Source organism: Herpailurus yagouaroundi, unplaced genomic scaffold (assembly GCF_014898765.1).
Source record: "Herpailurus yagouaroundi ecotype Mexico unplaced genomic scaffold, PumYag 205, whole genome shotgun sequence".
NCBI lineage: Eukaryota > Metazoa > Chordata > Mammalia > Carnivora > Felidae > Herpailurus > Herpailurus yagouaroundi.
Window position 1 is genome coordinate 10,311,400 of NW_024412436.1, and position 16,073 is coordinate 10,327,472.

At 34.8% G+C, this 16,073-nt stretch overlaps 1 protein-coding gene across 2 annotated transcripts in view; it reads left to right on the forward strand.

Annotated features, from left to right (window-relative positions):
• Window positions 1–16,073, forward strand: part of CATSPERE (catsper channel auxiliary subunit epsilon) — a 196,699-nt gene that overhangs the window by 94,027 nt on the left and 86,599 nt on the right. For both annotated transcript variants that reach the window (XR_005783631.1, XM_040451860.1), the window contains exon 8: window positions 11,113–11,219. Coding sequence is in view for 1 of the 2 variants with exons in the window: in XM_040451860.1 (XP_040307794.1) it covers window positions 11,113–11,219 (107 nt within the window). In the remaining variant the exon portion in view is untranslated. The remainder of the gene's footprint in view (window positions 1–11,112; window positions 11,220–16,073) is intronic.

The following is a 16,073-nucleotide window of genomic DNA, read 5'->3' on the forward strand; positions in this document are numbered from 1 at the left end:
AAAACAGAACAGATCAATGAAGCCAGGAACTGGTTCTTTGAAAGAATTAACAAAATTGATAAATCCCTAGACAGTTTTATCAAAACAAAAAAAAAAAAAAAAGGAAAGGACCCAAGTAAGTAAAATAAAAAATGAAAGAGGAGAGATAACAACCAACACTGCAGAAATACAAACAATAGTAAGAGAATATTATGAGCAATTATATGCCAATAAATTTGGCAATCTGGAAGAAGTGGACAAATTCCTAGAAACATATAAACTACCAAAACTGAAATAGGAAGAAATAGAGAATTCAAACAGACCAATAGCTAGCAAAGAAATTGAATTAGTAATCAAAAACCTCCCAAAAAACAAGAGACCAGGACTGGATGGCTTTCCAGGGGAATTTTACCAAACACTTAAAGAGTTAACTCCTACTCTTTTGAAGTTATTCCAAAAAATATAAATGGAAGGAAAACTTCCAAACTCATTCTATGAGGCCTTGATCCCAAAACCAGACAACAACCCCACTAAAACGGAGAACTATAGACCAATTTCCTGATGAACATGGATGCAAAAATTCTCAACAAGATACTAGCCAACTGGATCCAACAATGCATTAAAAGAATTATTCACCATGATCAACTGGGATTTATACCTGGGATGCAGGGCTGGTTCAATATCTGCAAAACAATCAATGTGATACATCACATTAATAAAAGAAAGGACAAGAACCACATGATCCTCTCAATAGATGCAGAGAAAGCATTTGACAAAATACAGCATCCTTTCTTGACAAAAACCCTCAAGAAAGTAGGGATAGAAGGATCATACCTCAAGATCATGAAAGCCATATATGAAGGACCCACCACTAATATCATCCTCAATGGGGAAAAACTGAGGGCTATCCCCTTAAGGTCAGGAACACGATAGGGATGTCCACTCTCACCACTGTTATTCAACATAGTATTGGAAGTCCTAGCCTCAGCAATCAAACAACACAAAGAAATAAAAGGCATCCAAATTGGCCAGGAGGAGGTCAAACTTTCACTCTTTGCAGATGACATGATACTCTATATGGAAAACCCAAAATATTTCACCAAAAAACTGCTAGAACTGATTAATGAATTCAGCAAAGTCACAGGATATAAAATCAATGCGAGAAATCGGTTGCATTTTTATACACCAATAATGAAACAGCAGAAATGGGAATCAAGGAATCTATCCCATTTACAATTGCACCAAAACCCATAAAATACCTAGGAATAAACCTAACTAAAGAGGTGAAAATCCTATACACTGAAAACTATAGGAACTTATGAAAGAAACTGAAGAAGACACACACAAAAAAAGGAAAAATATTCCATGCTCATGGACTGGAAGAACAAATATTGTTAAAATGTTGATACTACCCAAAGCAATCTGCATAGTCAATACAATCCCTATCAAAATAACACCAGCATTCTTCACAGAGCTAGAACACACAATCCTAAAATTTATATGGAACCACAAAAGACCCCGAATAGCCAATGCAATCCTGAAAAAGAAAACTAAAGCTGGAGGCATCAGAATTCCAAACTTCAAGATGTACTACAAAGCTGTAATCATCAAGACAGTATGGTACTGGAACAATGGAACAAAATAGAAAACCCAGAAGTGGACCTACAAACATCTGGCCAACTAATCTTTGACAAAGCAGGAAAGAATACCCAATGGAATAAAGACAGTTTCTTCAGCAAATGCTGTTGGGAAAACTGGACAGCAATATGCAGAAGAATGAACCTGGTCCACTTTCTTACACCATACACAATAATAAACTCAAAATGGATGAAAGACGTAAACCTAAGACTGAAAGCCATCAAAATCCTAGAAGGGAAAGCAGGCAAAAACCTCTTTGACTATGGCTGCAGCAACTTCTTACTCAACACATCTCCAGATGTTTCCAGAGGCAAGGGAAACAAAAGCAAAAATGAACTATTGGGACCTCAAATAAAAAGCTTCTGCATGACAAAGGAAACAATCAGCAAAACTAAAAGGCAGCCAAAGGAATGGGAGAAGTTTGCAAATGATATACCAGATAAAGGGCTAGTATCCCAAATCTATAAAGAACTTATCAAACTCAACACCCAAAAAACAAATAATCCAGTGAAGAAATGGGCAAAAGACATGAATAGACACTTCTCCAAAGAAGACATCCAGATGGCTAACAGACACATGAGAAAATGCTCAACATTACTCATCATCAGAGAAATATAAATCAAAACCACAATGAGATACCACCTCACACCTGTCAGAATGGCTAACATTAACAACTCAAGCAACAACAGATGTTGGCGTGGATGTGGAGAAAGAGGAACCCTTTTGCATTGCTGGTGGGAATGCAAACTAGTGCAGCCACTCTGGAAAACAGTATGGAGGTTCTTCAAAAAATTAAAAATAGAACTACCTTACAACCCACCAATTGCACTACTATGTATTTATACAAAGAATACAGGTGTGTTGTTTTAAAGGGGCACATACACCCAGTGTTTATAGCACTGCTATCGACAATGGCCAAAGTATGAGAAGATCCCAAATGTCCATTGACAAAAGAATGGATAAAGAAGATGTGGTTTAGGGGCACCTGGGTGGCTCAGTCAGTTGAGCGTCTGACTTTGGCTCAGGTCATGATCTCACAGCTCGTGAGTTCAAGTACCGCGTTGGGCTCTGTGCTGATGGCTCAGAGCCTGGAGCCTGCTTCGGATTCTGTGTCTCCCTCTCTCTCTGCCCCTCTGCAGCTCACACTCTGTCTCTCTCTCTTTCAAAAATAATAAAATATTTGAATATAATAGTAATACACACACACACACAATGGAGTAATACTTGGCAATCAAAAAGAATGAAATCTTGCCATTTGCAACTACGTGGATGGAACTAGAGTATATTATCCTAAGCAAAATTAGTCAGTCAGAGAAAGACAAATATATGACTTCACTCACATGTGGAATTTAAGATACAAAGCAGATGAGCATAAGGGAAGGGAAGCAAAAATAATATAAAAACTGGGAGGGGGACAAAACATAAACTCTTAAATACAGAGAACAAACTGAGGATTGCTGGAGGGATTGTGGGTGGAGGGATGGGCTAAATGGGCAAGGGGCATTAAGGAGGACACTTGGTGGGATGAGTCCTGGGTGTTCTATGTAGGGGAAAATCACTGGATTCTACTCCTGAAATCATTATTGCACTATATGCTAACTAACTTGGATGTAAATTTAAAAAAAAAAAACTCTTAAAAAAATATTTTGTTCTTATTTAGAATTCAGTGCTGTTTTCTGAATTTGAGATAGTTGATCAAGATTTTCTAATTATATATAACTAAATACATATCTAATACTTTATACATTATAATGTATAATGTAATCTAATACTTTATACATTATAATGTATTTAATTATAAAAATTAAATAAATTAATATGAAATTTATATTTATAAATATAAATATAAAAGTAAGTAAATCTAATTAAATATATATTGAAATGCTTTAATAAACATGTATGTAGAATTTATATGAATTGCCATCTTAGGTGTTTTTCTCAGCATCTTTTACCTTCAGAGGTGAAATTTCTTAGGAACTTCTATGTATTAAGAAAAAATATCCAAAACTTAGAAATAAGGCAGAAAGATGACTGCATGTTCTTTCAGTGTCATATTAGGGCACTAACAGCCCACTCCAGGATCCCTTAACTATTTAAAGGAAAGTACTTTTTAAACAAATTATGTAAAATATACATAAACATTTATCATTTTAGTAACTATTTTAAGTGTACAGTTTAGTGGTATTAAGTACATTCCTATGGTTGTGCTTCCGTCTCTAAGAATTTGACAACTCTAAATACTTTATATAAGTGGAATCATATAGCATTTGGTTTTTTTGTGACTGATTACTTCACTTAGCATGATATAGTCGAGGTTCATCCATGTTGTAGCATGTGTCAGAATTTTTCTTCTTTTTAAGGCTAAATAATATTCCATTGTATGCACAGCAAAGGAAACAACAAAACTAAAAGGTAATCTACTGAATGGAAGAAGATATTTGCAAATGACATATCTAATAAAGGGTTAGTATCAAAATATATTTAAAAAAAACTTAGGCAACTCAACACAAATAAAAAACAAATAATCCAACTAAAAAAATGGGTAGAAGACATAAACAGACATTTCTCCAGACAGACAGATTGCCCTCAGACCCATGAAAAGATGCTCAAGATCACTCATCATAGGGAAATGAAAATCAAAAGCACCATGAGATATCACCTCACATCAGTCAGAATGGCCAAAATAAAAAACACAAGAAACAACAAGTTTTGGTTACTGTGGAGAAAAAGAAACACTTGTACGCTATTGGCAAGAATGCAGACCGGTGCAGCCACTGTGGAAGACAATATGGAGGTTCCTCAAAAAATTAAAAATAGAAATACCCTATGATCCAGCAATCTCACTACTGGGTATTTGCCCAGAGAATACAAAAACAGTAATCCAAAGGAATATATGCATCCCCATGTTTACTAATGGGATGTATACATCTCATATCTTCCTTATGCATTCATCAGTTGATGGACGTTTATGTTGTTTCCCATAATTTGGCTATTGTAAATAATGATGCAGTAAACATAGGAATATATATATACACACATACATATATATATAATGTATATATGACTATTATATGTGAATATTGCTCAGCCATAAAAAGAATGAAATCTTGCCATTTGCAGTGACAATGGATGTCCCACTTGTTTAATTTTGATTTTGTTTTTGTGCTGTATCATATCACAAAAAAGCCAATGCCAAGACCCACATCAAGAAAATTGTTTCCTATGTTTTCTTCTAGGAGTTTTATAATTTCAGATCTTACATTTAATATTTTAATCAATTCTGAGTTAATTTTTGTGAGTAGTGTAAGATCGGGGTCTAGTGTCATTCTTTTACTAACGAATATTCAATTTTCCCCAGCACCATTTACTGAAGAGACTGTCTTTTCTCCACTAAGTGTTCTCAGCTCCTTTGTCAAGTACTACTTGATTGCATATGCTTGGGTTTATTTCTGGACTTTCAATTCTGTTCCAGTGATCTGTCTGTTTTTTATGCCACTGCCATACTGTTTTGATTACTATAGCTTTATAAAATATTTTGAAATCAGGAAGTGTGATGCCTCCTGCTTTATTCTTCTTTCTCAGGATTAACTTGGCTATTCAGAATCTTTTTTGGTTCCATATAAATTTTAGCATTCTTCTTTCTACCTCTACAGAAAAATGTCATTGAACTCTCGATAAGGATTACACTGAATCTATAGATGGCTTTTGGTAATATAGACATTTTAACCATATTAATTCTTCTAATCCATGAACACAGAAATACCTTTTCATTTATTTGTGTCTTCTTCAGTTTCTCTCATCAATGTTTTGTAATTTCAGAGTACTAATCCTTCACCTCCTTGGTTAATTTTATTCCTAAGCATTTCATTGTTTTGATACTATTGTAAATGAGATCATTTTATTTATTTCTTTTAAGGCAATTTATTATTGGTATATAGAAATACTACTGATTTTGTATTTTAATTTTGTATCCTGCAACTTTAATAACTTGATTAGATCTAATAAGGTTTGTTTGTTTGTTTGTTTGTTTTGGTGGTATTTTAGGATTTTCTATATACAACATCATATCATCAGCTAACAGACACAATTTTACATTTTCCTTTCCAATTCTGATGCCTTTTTTTTTCTTGCCTGATTTCTCTGGTTAGGACTTCCAGTACTGTGTTGAATAAGAGTGGTGAGGATAGAAACCCTTGTCTTGTTCCTGATATTAGAGGAAAAGCTGAGTATGATGTTAGCTGTGCTGTGGTCTTGTCATATATTGCCTTTGTTATGTATCTTCTATATGTAATTTGTAGAAGAGCTTTATCATAAATGAGTGTTTTATCATAAATGTTTTTTCTGCGTCTACTGAGATAATCATATGATTTTTGTCTTTCATTCTATTAATGTGATGTAACTCATTTATTGATTTGCATATGTTGAACCATCCTTGTTTTCCAGGGTTAAATCCCACTTGATCATTATGTATGATCTTTTTAATATGCTATTGAATTTGCTAGTATGTTATTGAGAATTGTTTGCATCTATATTCATCAGGGATATTGGGCTATAATTTTTTCTTCTGGTAGTGTCCTTTTCTGGCTTTGTAAAATGAGTTTGGGACCATTCCCTTCTCTTTGATTTTTTGGAAGACTTTGAGAAGGACAGGCATTACGTCTTCTTAAAGTTTATCAGTAAAGCTTTTATAACAGTCACCTGTCAGGTTTGACCAGCAAACCCTGGGGTAGTGGATGACAGAGTACTCCAGACTCATGAATCAGAGAAAGGAGAGGGCAAGGGGGCCAAGAGCTCTAGTGGCGATGGCCCCAAGCAAAGCTCTTCTCCAAGCAAAGTTTTTATTGAGAATCTTATTAGTACATTTCAAGAGGTACAGGGGAAAGGAATGTGTAGTTTCAAAAGCAGGAACAAAGCATACTAAAAAATTATCAGGGAACAGTACAATCAGGGCAGTGACATGCAGACAGGCAAAGGGAATGTGACGGGGGCAGTATATATGTCATAGGAAGGGGGTTGTTTTAATACTTTAGATTAAGCATTTACAGAGTGGAGAAACATGTTGATCCACAGGCAAGGTCAGGCTGCCTTCAGCCTTGAAGTTTCAAAGGAGACCCAGTTTTGCTGGTCTCTTTGCTGCTTCTCAACCAGCCATTTCCCAGGCTGCAAACACTCCTTACTTACATCTTAGCCAGGCAAGCTCTATGAACTTCCAAGGTCATCCTAATGGATGTAAGGTTATATCTCACCATGGTTTTGATTTGCATTTCCCTAATGATTAAGGATGTCGAGTATCTTTTCACATGCCTATTGGCTATTTGTATAATCTTCTCTGGATAAATGCTATTCAAGTCCTTTGCCTGTTTTTTAACTGTTTTTGTTGTTGTTGAGTTTTAGACATTCACTATATATTCTGTATATTAATCCCTTGTATGCGATATGCAAATACTTTCTTCCATTCTATGTGTTGCCATTTTACTCTATTGATAGTGTCTTTTGATGCAAAAAGTCTTAAATTTCAAAGACTTCCAATTTGTCTATTTTTCCTTTAGTTGCCTGTGCCTTTGGAGTCATACCCAAGAAATCAATGCCAAATCCAATGTCATGAAGGTTTCTGTCTGTTTTCTTCTAAGAATTTTATAGTTTCAGCTTTTATGTTTAAAGAATGCACTATTGATATGCATAACAACTTGAATGATGCTGAGTTAAAAAGCCGATTTCAACTGTTGTATATTGTATGATTCCATTTATAGAATATAGTTTTAATGTTTATTTATTTATTTTGGGAGAGAGAGATCACAATCAAGGAAAAGGGGCAGAGAGAGAGATAATCCCAATCAGGCTCCATGCTGTCAGCACAGAGCCGATGTGGAGCTCAATCCCACAAACCATGAGATGGTAACCTGAGCTGAAATCAAGAATTGGATGCTTAGGGGCGCCTGGGTGGCGCAGTCGGTTAAGCGTCCGACTTCAGCCAGGTCACGATCTCGCAGTCCATGAGTTCGAGCCCCGCATCGGGCTCTGGGCTGATGGCTCAGAGCCTGGAGCCTGTTTCCGATTCTGTGTCTCCCTCTCTCTCTGCCCCTCCCCTGTTCATGCTCTGTCTCTCTCTGTCCCAAAAATAAAAAAATAAAAAAAAATAAAAAAAAAAAAAGAATACACTGATATTTAAAAAAAAAAAAAAAAAAAGAATTGGATGCTTAACCAACTGAGCCACCCATGTGCCCCCTTTGATAGTAGCACTTTCAACAGTAGTGAAATTATGGAAAGAGCCTAAATGTCCATCAACTGATGAGTGGATAAAGAAATTGTGGTTTATATATACAATGGAATACTACTTGACAATGAGAAGGAATGAAATATGGCCTTTTGTAGCAATGTGGATGGAACTGGAGAGTGTTATGCTAAGTGAAATAAGTCATATAGAGAAAGACAGATACCATATGTTTTCACTCTTATGTGGATCCTGAGAAACTTAACAGAAGACCATGGGGGAGGGGAAGGGGGGAAAACAAAGTAAGAGAGGGAGGGAGCCAAACCATAAGAGACTGTTAAAAACTGAGAATAAACTGAGGGTTGATGGGGGGTGGGAGGGAGGGGAAAGTGGGTCATGGGCATTGAGGAAGGCACCTGTTGGGATGAACACTGGGTGTTGTATGGAAAACAGTTTGACAATAAATTTCATATTAAAAAATAAATAAAGACAATGTTGTTCCAGAATCAAAAAAAAAAAAAAGAAAGAAAGAAAAGATTTTAGAGGTGACAAAACTGTAATCATTGAAAACAGATAAGTGATTGCCAAAAGTCAGAGTTAGCAGGCAGTTATGACTCTTAGTTAACATGATGGGGTTTCTTCTTTGTAATGGAACAGTTCTACCATCTATATTTTATAACAGTTCTATATTGTGGTGATGGTTACATAAATCTAGACATGTGATAAAATTTCACAGAACTATATAAAAAAAGGAGCACCTGTAAAACAGAATGGAGAAATCTTAATAAGATTCATACCTGAGTGAATAGTGCTGCCTCCTCAATTTCCTGGGTTTTGACAATGCAGTAAGATTATATAAAGCTATTGTCATTGGGGAAAGCTAACTCACTTCTTGTGAGTCAAACTATTTCAAAATAAAATAGTTATAATTATATTTTAAAATTTCTTTAACATTTGCCCATTGTACTAAAAGCAAAATCCAAACTATTTTCCAAACCTACGATGCTTAGCATGATGTGGCCTCTGCCTATCTTTTATCTAACCTTTTCCTGCACTATTTTCTCTCTTACTACTTTCTAGCCATTATCTCTCTTTCAATTCCTCAACCATAATAATTCCTCTCCCACCTCAGAGCCTCTGTGACTCCTGTTCATTCCGTCTGGAGCACTCCACTCACAGCTACATTGCGAAAGAACTATATTCTCTTCTAGCTTGTGAGATTTTTTTCTACTTTATTCATTCAACAAACACTTATGAACACAGGTTTAGGAGGCAGAAACCTCAAGGCAGCCGTGCAGTTTTAGACACATTGGTTTGAAGTGTTTGCAAGACAAGCAAAATCATTGTTAAAAATCTAGTCAGGTACATTGATACTGAACTAGATACAAAATTTGGGATCTGGGCCATAGAATTTGAGCATTTTTATGGGAACTGAATGATACTTGAAGCCATGCGATTGAATAAGATTCCCTAGGAAGAGAATGTACTATGAGAAGGGTACTGGGAGGAAGAGAATCTGGGACCAAGATCAGGGGATCTCCAACAGCAAGGAGCGAACGGTAACATGGAAGCCGAGTAAGAGAGTGTTTCCAAGGGGAGACTAGTCAATAGTCCAATGTGTCAAATGCTGCTGAAAACTCAGATGAGATAAACAAAAAGTATGTTAAGTTTCAAAACATGTAAAACCATATACTGATGTTATAACTAGAAAAATACTTTTAAAAACAATAATGCAAAGTTTGACATCACCATAGTGAAGTTTGTTCTGTCATAGATTCCTAATAGTAAAGTGAACTGGCATGGTCCTTTTAGAAATCGTTTCAAGAATATGCATCAAGAATGTTTAAAGGATTCATAGCTTGTGATCCAGTAATCCCATTTCCCAGAATCTCATCAAAAGAAATAGTCCTAACTGAAAAAAACTGTACATCTGATGATATCCATGTCAATAATATTTATAATAGTGAAAGAATAAAGTTACCTAAATGTCCGATAGGGGAGTGTTAAATCAATGCTGATAATCACTTAATTGAATATCATGCTATCATTAAAAATGATGTTTATATAGACTTCCAGTTAAATAACATGGATACATAATAGTAGCCTTCATTTGGTAAATTCTAAGAAATATAATAAATGTGTTTTTATATATTTATAATTTCTATATGTTAATTTTTGCCATATTTATAAAACTATCTTTAATGACCATGAATTATATCCTCTTAATGAAAAAACCTGTTTTTAAGCTTGTTTGCAGGATTGTCTTAATTTTTCTTAACCTATCCTTTTTTCTATTATTTTTTGTATATGTCACTAATTATATTTTATTCCTATCTTATTCTTTGCTACATTTATTCCCTTCCTTTCCTTTGCAGTTATATTAAAGACAGTTGTATTGTATTTAAAATTCTGAATAGTGAATATAATTTTCTGGAATGAAACTTAAAATATCCATTATTATTTACCACGCAAACCTGTATTTCTCTATCAAAATCAGTGAATGTGTATGCTTCGGAGGCCCTAAGGACCTGACCACATTCACTCTCAAAATTAAGTTAAATCCTATTAGATAATCCCATATGAATACACCCTGATGATCATCATAGCAATCTCAAAGTCTCCTTTGTTGGTGGCTGACATTTCTAGGAAATTAACTGGAGCATTACTGGAGGATTAGGGCAGAAGGAAGCCATGGAGTTTTGGACTGGCTGTCATTATCTGATATTTTATTTTAGGCATTCCCCATAATGAAACCATTGCCTCTATTCCAAAAATACCTATTAGGAAAAATTCCAGGAAGTTCAACTTCTCTTTCAATCTCATTAGAAAAAGAAGCAGCAAGTCAGATCTATTGTTATACTAAGAGAAGTTTTGTTAAAGCCTCCAGATGTCATTTGAAACCTACCTTAAAAGAGGGTGTTGTTTTGAAGTCAGATTCGTATAGAAATAATTCTAACAGATTAGTTTAGAAACTCCATTATGTATGTCATTAAAGTTAAGACACAATGTATTTAAAGGTTCCCATAATCTCAATTCATTCAGGAATCTGATTATGTATATTATTTTCAACATGTTGGAAAGGGTATTATAACTTCTTTTTAATTCATTAAGTTCAATGGGAGAAGAAGCATTATGATAGAAAAAACCTGATCTTGAAAATGTGGTAAATCTATAAATATAAATAGTGTCTTAGCTAAAATAACAAATTCAGTACATCATGCTATAATTTCAGAATAATTTTGTCTATGAAAAGTAAAAAGAGGAATTTTCTTGTTGTTTTACAGAATTCCATAATACTTAGCAAGCAGTTGGCCACTTTGGGACAGAAGCCTACCATATTTACAAGTCTGCAGAGAAAGGTTTATTTTCCAGATAGTAAAATGAAGAATGGGTATTTAATTTTAAAACTTTGAAATTAAAGCATTAATTTTAATTTAATTTGTTTTAAAACTTCATACATAAATTTTGTTTTAACTTTTGTAAAGTAACTACCAGAAATTTAAAGTAAACGAAATTCTAAATACCTAGTGAAATTTCATGGAATAATCTTATGTGTAATTGCCAAGTAGCTTCTTTCATGATACACACAAAAAATTGCGATAATCAGAACTGGTTACCAACTTAGAAAATGCCAGTCACACTTCTTGATTATAGTTTTATAATTTCATATTAATAGCTAAACTTTAGTCCAAGTTTAGCCTTGGATGTTGGCAAATCCTGTCAATATCTCAAAACGTTTCCTGGCAATTCAGAAAAGCGAACCACAGTGGTTTAACTGATGCCAAAATCATTACCACCATCAGTACACATACACAGAACAAATTCTACCTGAGGGATAAAATCTGTTACAGTTAAAGTTATTTAGTAGGTGACCATGGAGTTTAGACAGCCTTTCTTAGTCTATTACCACTAGGCACAGGGCAAGGTGCTTATAACTAAAACATACAATTCCTGCCCTCAATGACCTTACATTGATTGGGGAGACAAGGAAGCAAATAGACATTATGATAGAGGTGAACCCAGGAGAAATGGAACAGAGGGTGCACAAACGAAGGTTTGAATAAAAGGGAATCAAGGAGGACTTTCCTAAAGAGGTGAAATCTGCATTATTGAAAAGAAATAAAAGTTAGTCAATTGGGGGAACATTCCAGAGAGGCAACATATACAAGGGCCTTTGAGCAGAGACCCGAGAAAGCAGAAAGCAATGCATTTCAGACGATGCAAAGAAGTTGAGTTCGTGAGTAAAGGGTGACATTCAGAGAAGATATTTTTTAAACGTCGTAATAATCTGGGGCTAAAATTCCTGCTGATTTTGTAAAACTTTGAGAGTTAGGAGAAACCATCATTATAAAACCTACCAGAGGCTTGTCTGATACAGCCGGCAGGTAGGAAGTTATAGGTACCGTTTGTTTCTTTCCTACTGTAAACAGCTCTATGGAGCTTCATCTATCACATGATTCACCCTTTTAAAGTGTGCAGTTCAATGGTTTTTAGTATATCTGCGGAGTTGTGCAACTATCACCACTGCTTAATTCTAGGACACCTTTATCAACTCAAAAAGAAACCCTATTCCCTCCTCCTCCCAGTCCTTGGTACTATTAATCTATTTTCTGTCTCTATGATTTGCCTATTTTGGCTATTTCATGTCAAGAATCCTGCAATATATAGTCTTTTGCGACTGGCTTCTTTCAGTTAGCATAACGTTCTCAGGGTTCATCCATGTTGTCGCATGTATCAGTATTCCATTCCTAAAAAGGAACACAATTTGCCAAATATTACTCCATTCTATGGATATATCAACTTTTTAAAACATTCGTTCTTCAGTTGATGGAGATTTGAGGGTTTTTTTTCCACTTTAGAGCTATTATGAATAATGCTGCTGTGAACATTTACTTACAAGTCTTTGTGTAGACCTAATGTTTTTATTTCTCCTGAGTGTGTGCCTAGGATCGAAATTGTGAGTCATATGGTACCTAATTTCAGAGAAATTACTTTGTATAATTTCAGTTTTCTTATATGTATTGAGGATTGTTTTATGGCCTAACGTACAGTCTGTCCTGGGGAATTTTCTATGTCCATTTGTGAAGAATGTATGGTCCACTATTGTTGGGTGGGCTGTTCTGTAGACGTCTGTTAGGTCTGTTGATATATAGGGTTGTTTAGGTGTTCAATTTCTTTGTTGGTAGTCTGCTAGTTGTTGTATCCATTATTTAAGGTGGTATATCAAAGTCTCCGACTATTTCCCCCTTCATTCTGTCAGTTTTTACTTCATGTGTTTTGGGTCTCTGTTGTCAGATGACAACATATATGTTTATAATTATTATACTTTCCTGATAGAAGACAGACTCTTGACATTATAAAATGTTCCTCTTTACTTTTGTAGCTTGCTCAAAGTTACTCAAAGTTGCTTTTGTTTGCTCAAAGTTATTTTCTCTAATATTAGTATAGCCGGTCCAGCTTTCTATGCCTGCCTTTGCATAATATATTTTTTCTACCATTTACTTTGAACAAATTTGTATTTTGGAAACTTAAATGCATCTCCTATGGACAACATATAGTTGGAACTTATTTTGTTATCAGTCTGATAATCCCTGCCATTTCATTGGACTGTTTAGTCTGCTCACATTTAATGTTATTACTGATAGAGTTGGGTTTATGTCTGCCATTTTATTTTTACTTCCTATATTTCTCATGTCTTTTTTGTTCCTCTGTTTTGCCTTTATTGTTTTCTTTTGCATTAAGTGAATATTTTCTACTATAATAATTTAATTACATTAATTTTTTCGCTGCATTTTTGAAATATTTTCTTAGTTTATTCTCTGGGGTTGGCCATATACATATAGCACACTGGAAAAATGAGAACACTTACATTGCACAACAAATTTGAAGGATAATTTTACATTATCACACAATGTTAAAGATGCACATGCCAATAGTTTGCCATTTCAATAACAGTGTATATTCTACAGAAATTCATGCATAAGTACAAGGAGATGTGTGTATTTGTAGCAGAATTGTTATAAATAAATTTTACAAATACAACATTGAATGAAAAAAGCAAGTCACAGAATAAAAACACAATGATTCCATCTAGATAAGGTGCAAAGCTTGAAAAATCAAAGAATATATTGCTTAATAATACATATATGTGGTAAACTGGTTTTATAAAAGATGAGAATTGACTTTTGTGTATTAACCTTATATCCTGCAACTTGCTATCATTGCTTATTAGTTCTAGGATTTTTTTGTTTGTTCTTCGGAATTTACTTACTTAGACAATCATGTTCTCTACAAATAAAGAACATTTTATTACTTCCTTCTCAATCCTGTACGCCTTTTATTTCATTGTCTTATCTTACTATGGTAGCTAGTACTTCCAGTGTGATATTGAATAGGAGTGGTAAGAGGAGACATTGTTGCCTTGTTCTTAGGAGGAATGGATCTAGCTTCTCACCATTGTTTTGCATGGTTTTTTGTAGATGTTCCTTTATCAAGATGAGGAAGTCCCCCTCCATTGCTTGCTTAGCTGAGAGTCTTTGTCATGAATGGGTGTGAGATTTTTGTCAAATGCTTTTTTTGCATCTACAGATGTGATTATACACTTTTTCTTTTTTAACCTGTTGATGTGATGGATTATATTAATTGATTTTTAATACTGAACCAGCCTTGCATAACTGGAATAAATCCCATCTGGTCATGGATCTGAAACTTTTCCAGTAATGTCAAAGGATCTATAACTTTTCCTGTAGTATCTTTATCTAGTTTAAGTATTAGGGTATCTGGTTTTCTCTGTTGTTCTTCTATTCTTCTGTTTTCAATTTACTGATTTCCATTGCAATCTTTTTCTTCTGTTTGATTTAGGTTTATATTGCTTTTTTGCCTCTAGTTTTCTAAGGTGGAAGCTTAGAGTATTGGTTTTAGGTCTTTCTTCTTTTCTAAATATGCATTTAATGCCATACATTTCCCTCTAAGCCTTGCTTTCACTGAAGCCCCCAAAGTTTGGTAAGTTGTATTTTTTTCATTTGTTCAAAACACTTTTTCACTTGCGTTTCGTTCAAAATATTTTTAAATTTCAGTTCAGATTTCTTCCTTAACAGATGTGTTATTTAGAAGTGTTTAATCTCCAAATCTTTGGGGATTTTTTCCAGTTATCTTTCTGTTATTGAATTCTAGCTTAATTATGTAGTATTTTAAGTACATACTTTGTATAATTTCTATTTTTTAAAATTTCTCAGGTGTGTTTTGTGACCCAAGATATGGGGTGTCATGGTGAATGATCCCTGAGAAGTGGAGAAGAATGTATATTCTGCTGTTGCTGGATGAGATATTCTTTATTTGTCAATTAGATACACTTGATTAATGGTGCTGTTCAGTTCAGTTATGTCCTTACTAATTTTCTGCCTGCTGGATCTGTCAATTACTGAAAGGAGGTTGTTGTTGTTGTTGTTAATGTTTATTTATTTTTGAGAGCGAAAGAGAGACAGAACACGAGCAAGGGAACGGCAGAGAGAGGGAGACACAGAATCTGAAGCAGGCTCCAGGCCCTGAGCTGTCAGCACAGAGCTCGAGGCAAGGCTCAAACCCACAAACTGAAAGATAATGACCTGAGCTGAAGTCAGTCGCTTAACCGACTGAGCCACTAGGCGGCCCCTGAAAGAGGAGTTCTGAATCTCTAACCACACTAGTGGATTTTTCTACTTCTTGCGGTTCAATATTGTTCAATAAGGCATACATGTGGCAAAACTAATTTTTATTTTTTTTTCCGTGACAGAATGTCAGATTTATTCAAAGATGTTTACCACATTCCTTGCTCTGTTCTGTATATTATGCTAGACATTATAAGAAACACAGCAAATAGTATGATGCCATTCTTGTCCTTAGGAGATTATAGTAAAGAGAAAGCATTTATTCATATATATATAATTTTTTAATATGAAATTTACTGTCAAATTGGTTTCTATACAACACCCAGTGCTCATCCCAAAAGGTGCCCTCCTCAATACCCATCACCCACCCCCTCCCTCCCACCCCCCATCAACCCTCAGTTTGTTCTCAATTTTTAAGAGTCTCTTATGCTTTGGCTCTCTCCCTCTCTAACCTCTTTTTTTTTTCTTCCCCTCCCCCATGGTCTTCTGTTAAGTGTCTCAGGATCCACATAAGAGTGAAAACATATGGTATCTGTCTTTTTCTGTATGACTTATTTCACTTAACATAACACTCTCCAGTTCCATCCACGTTGCTACAA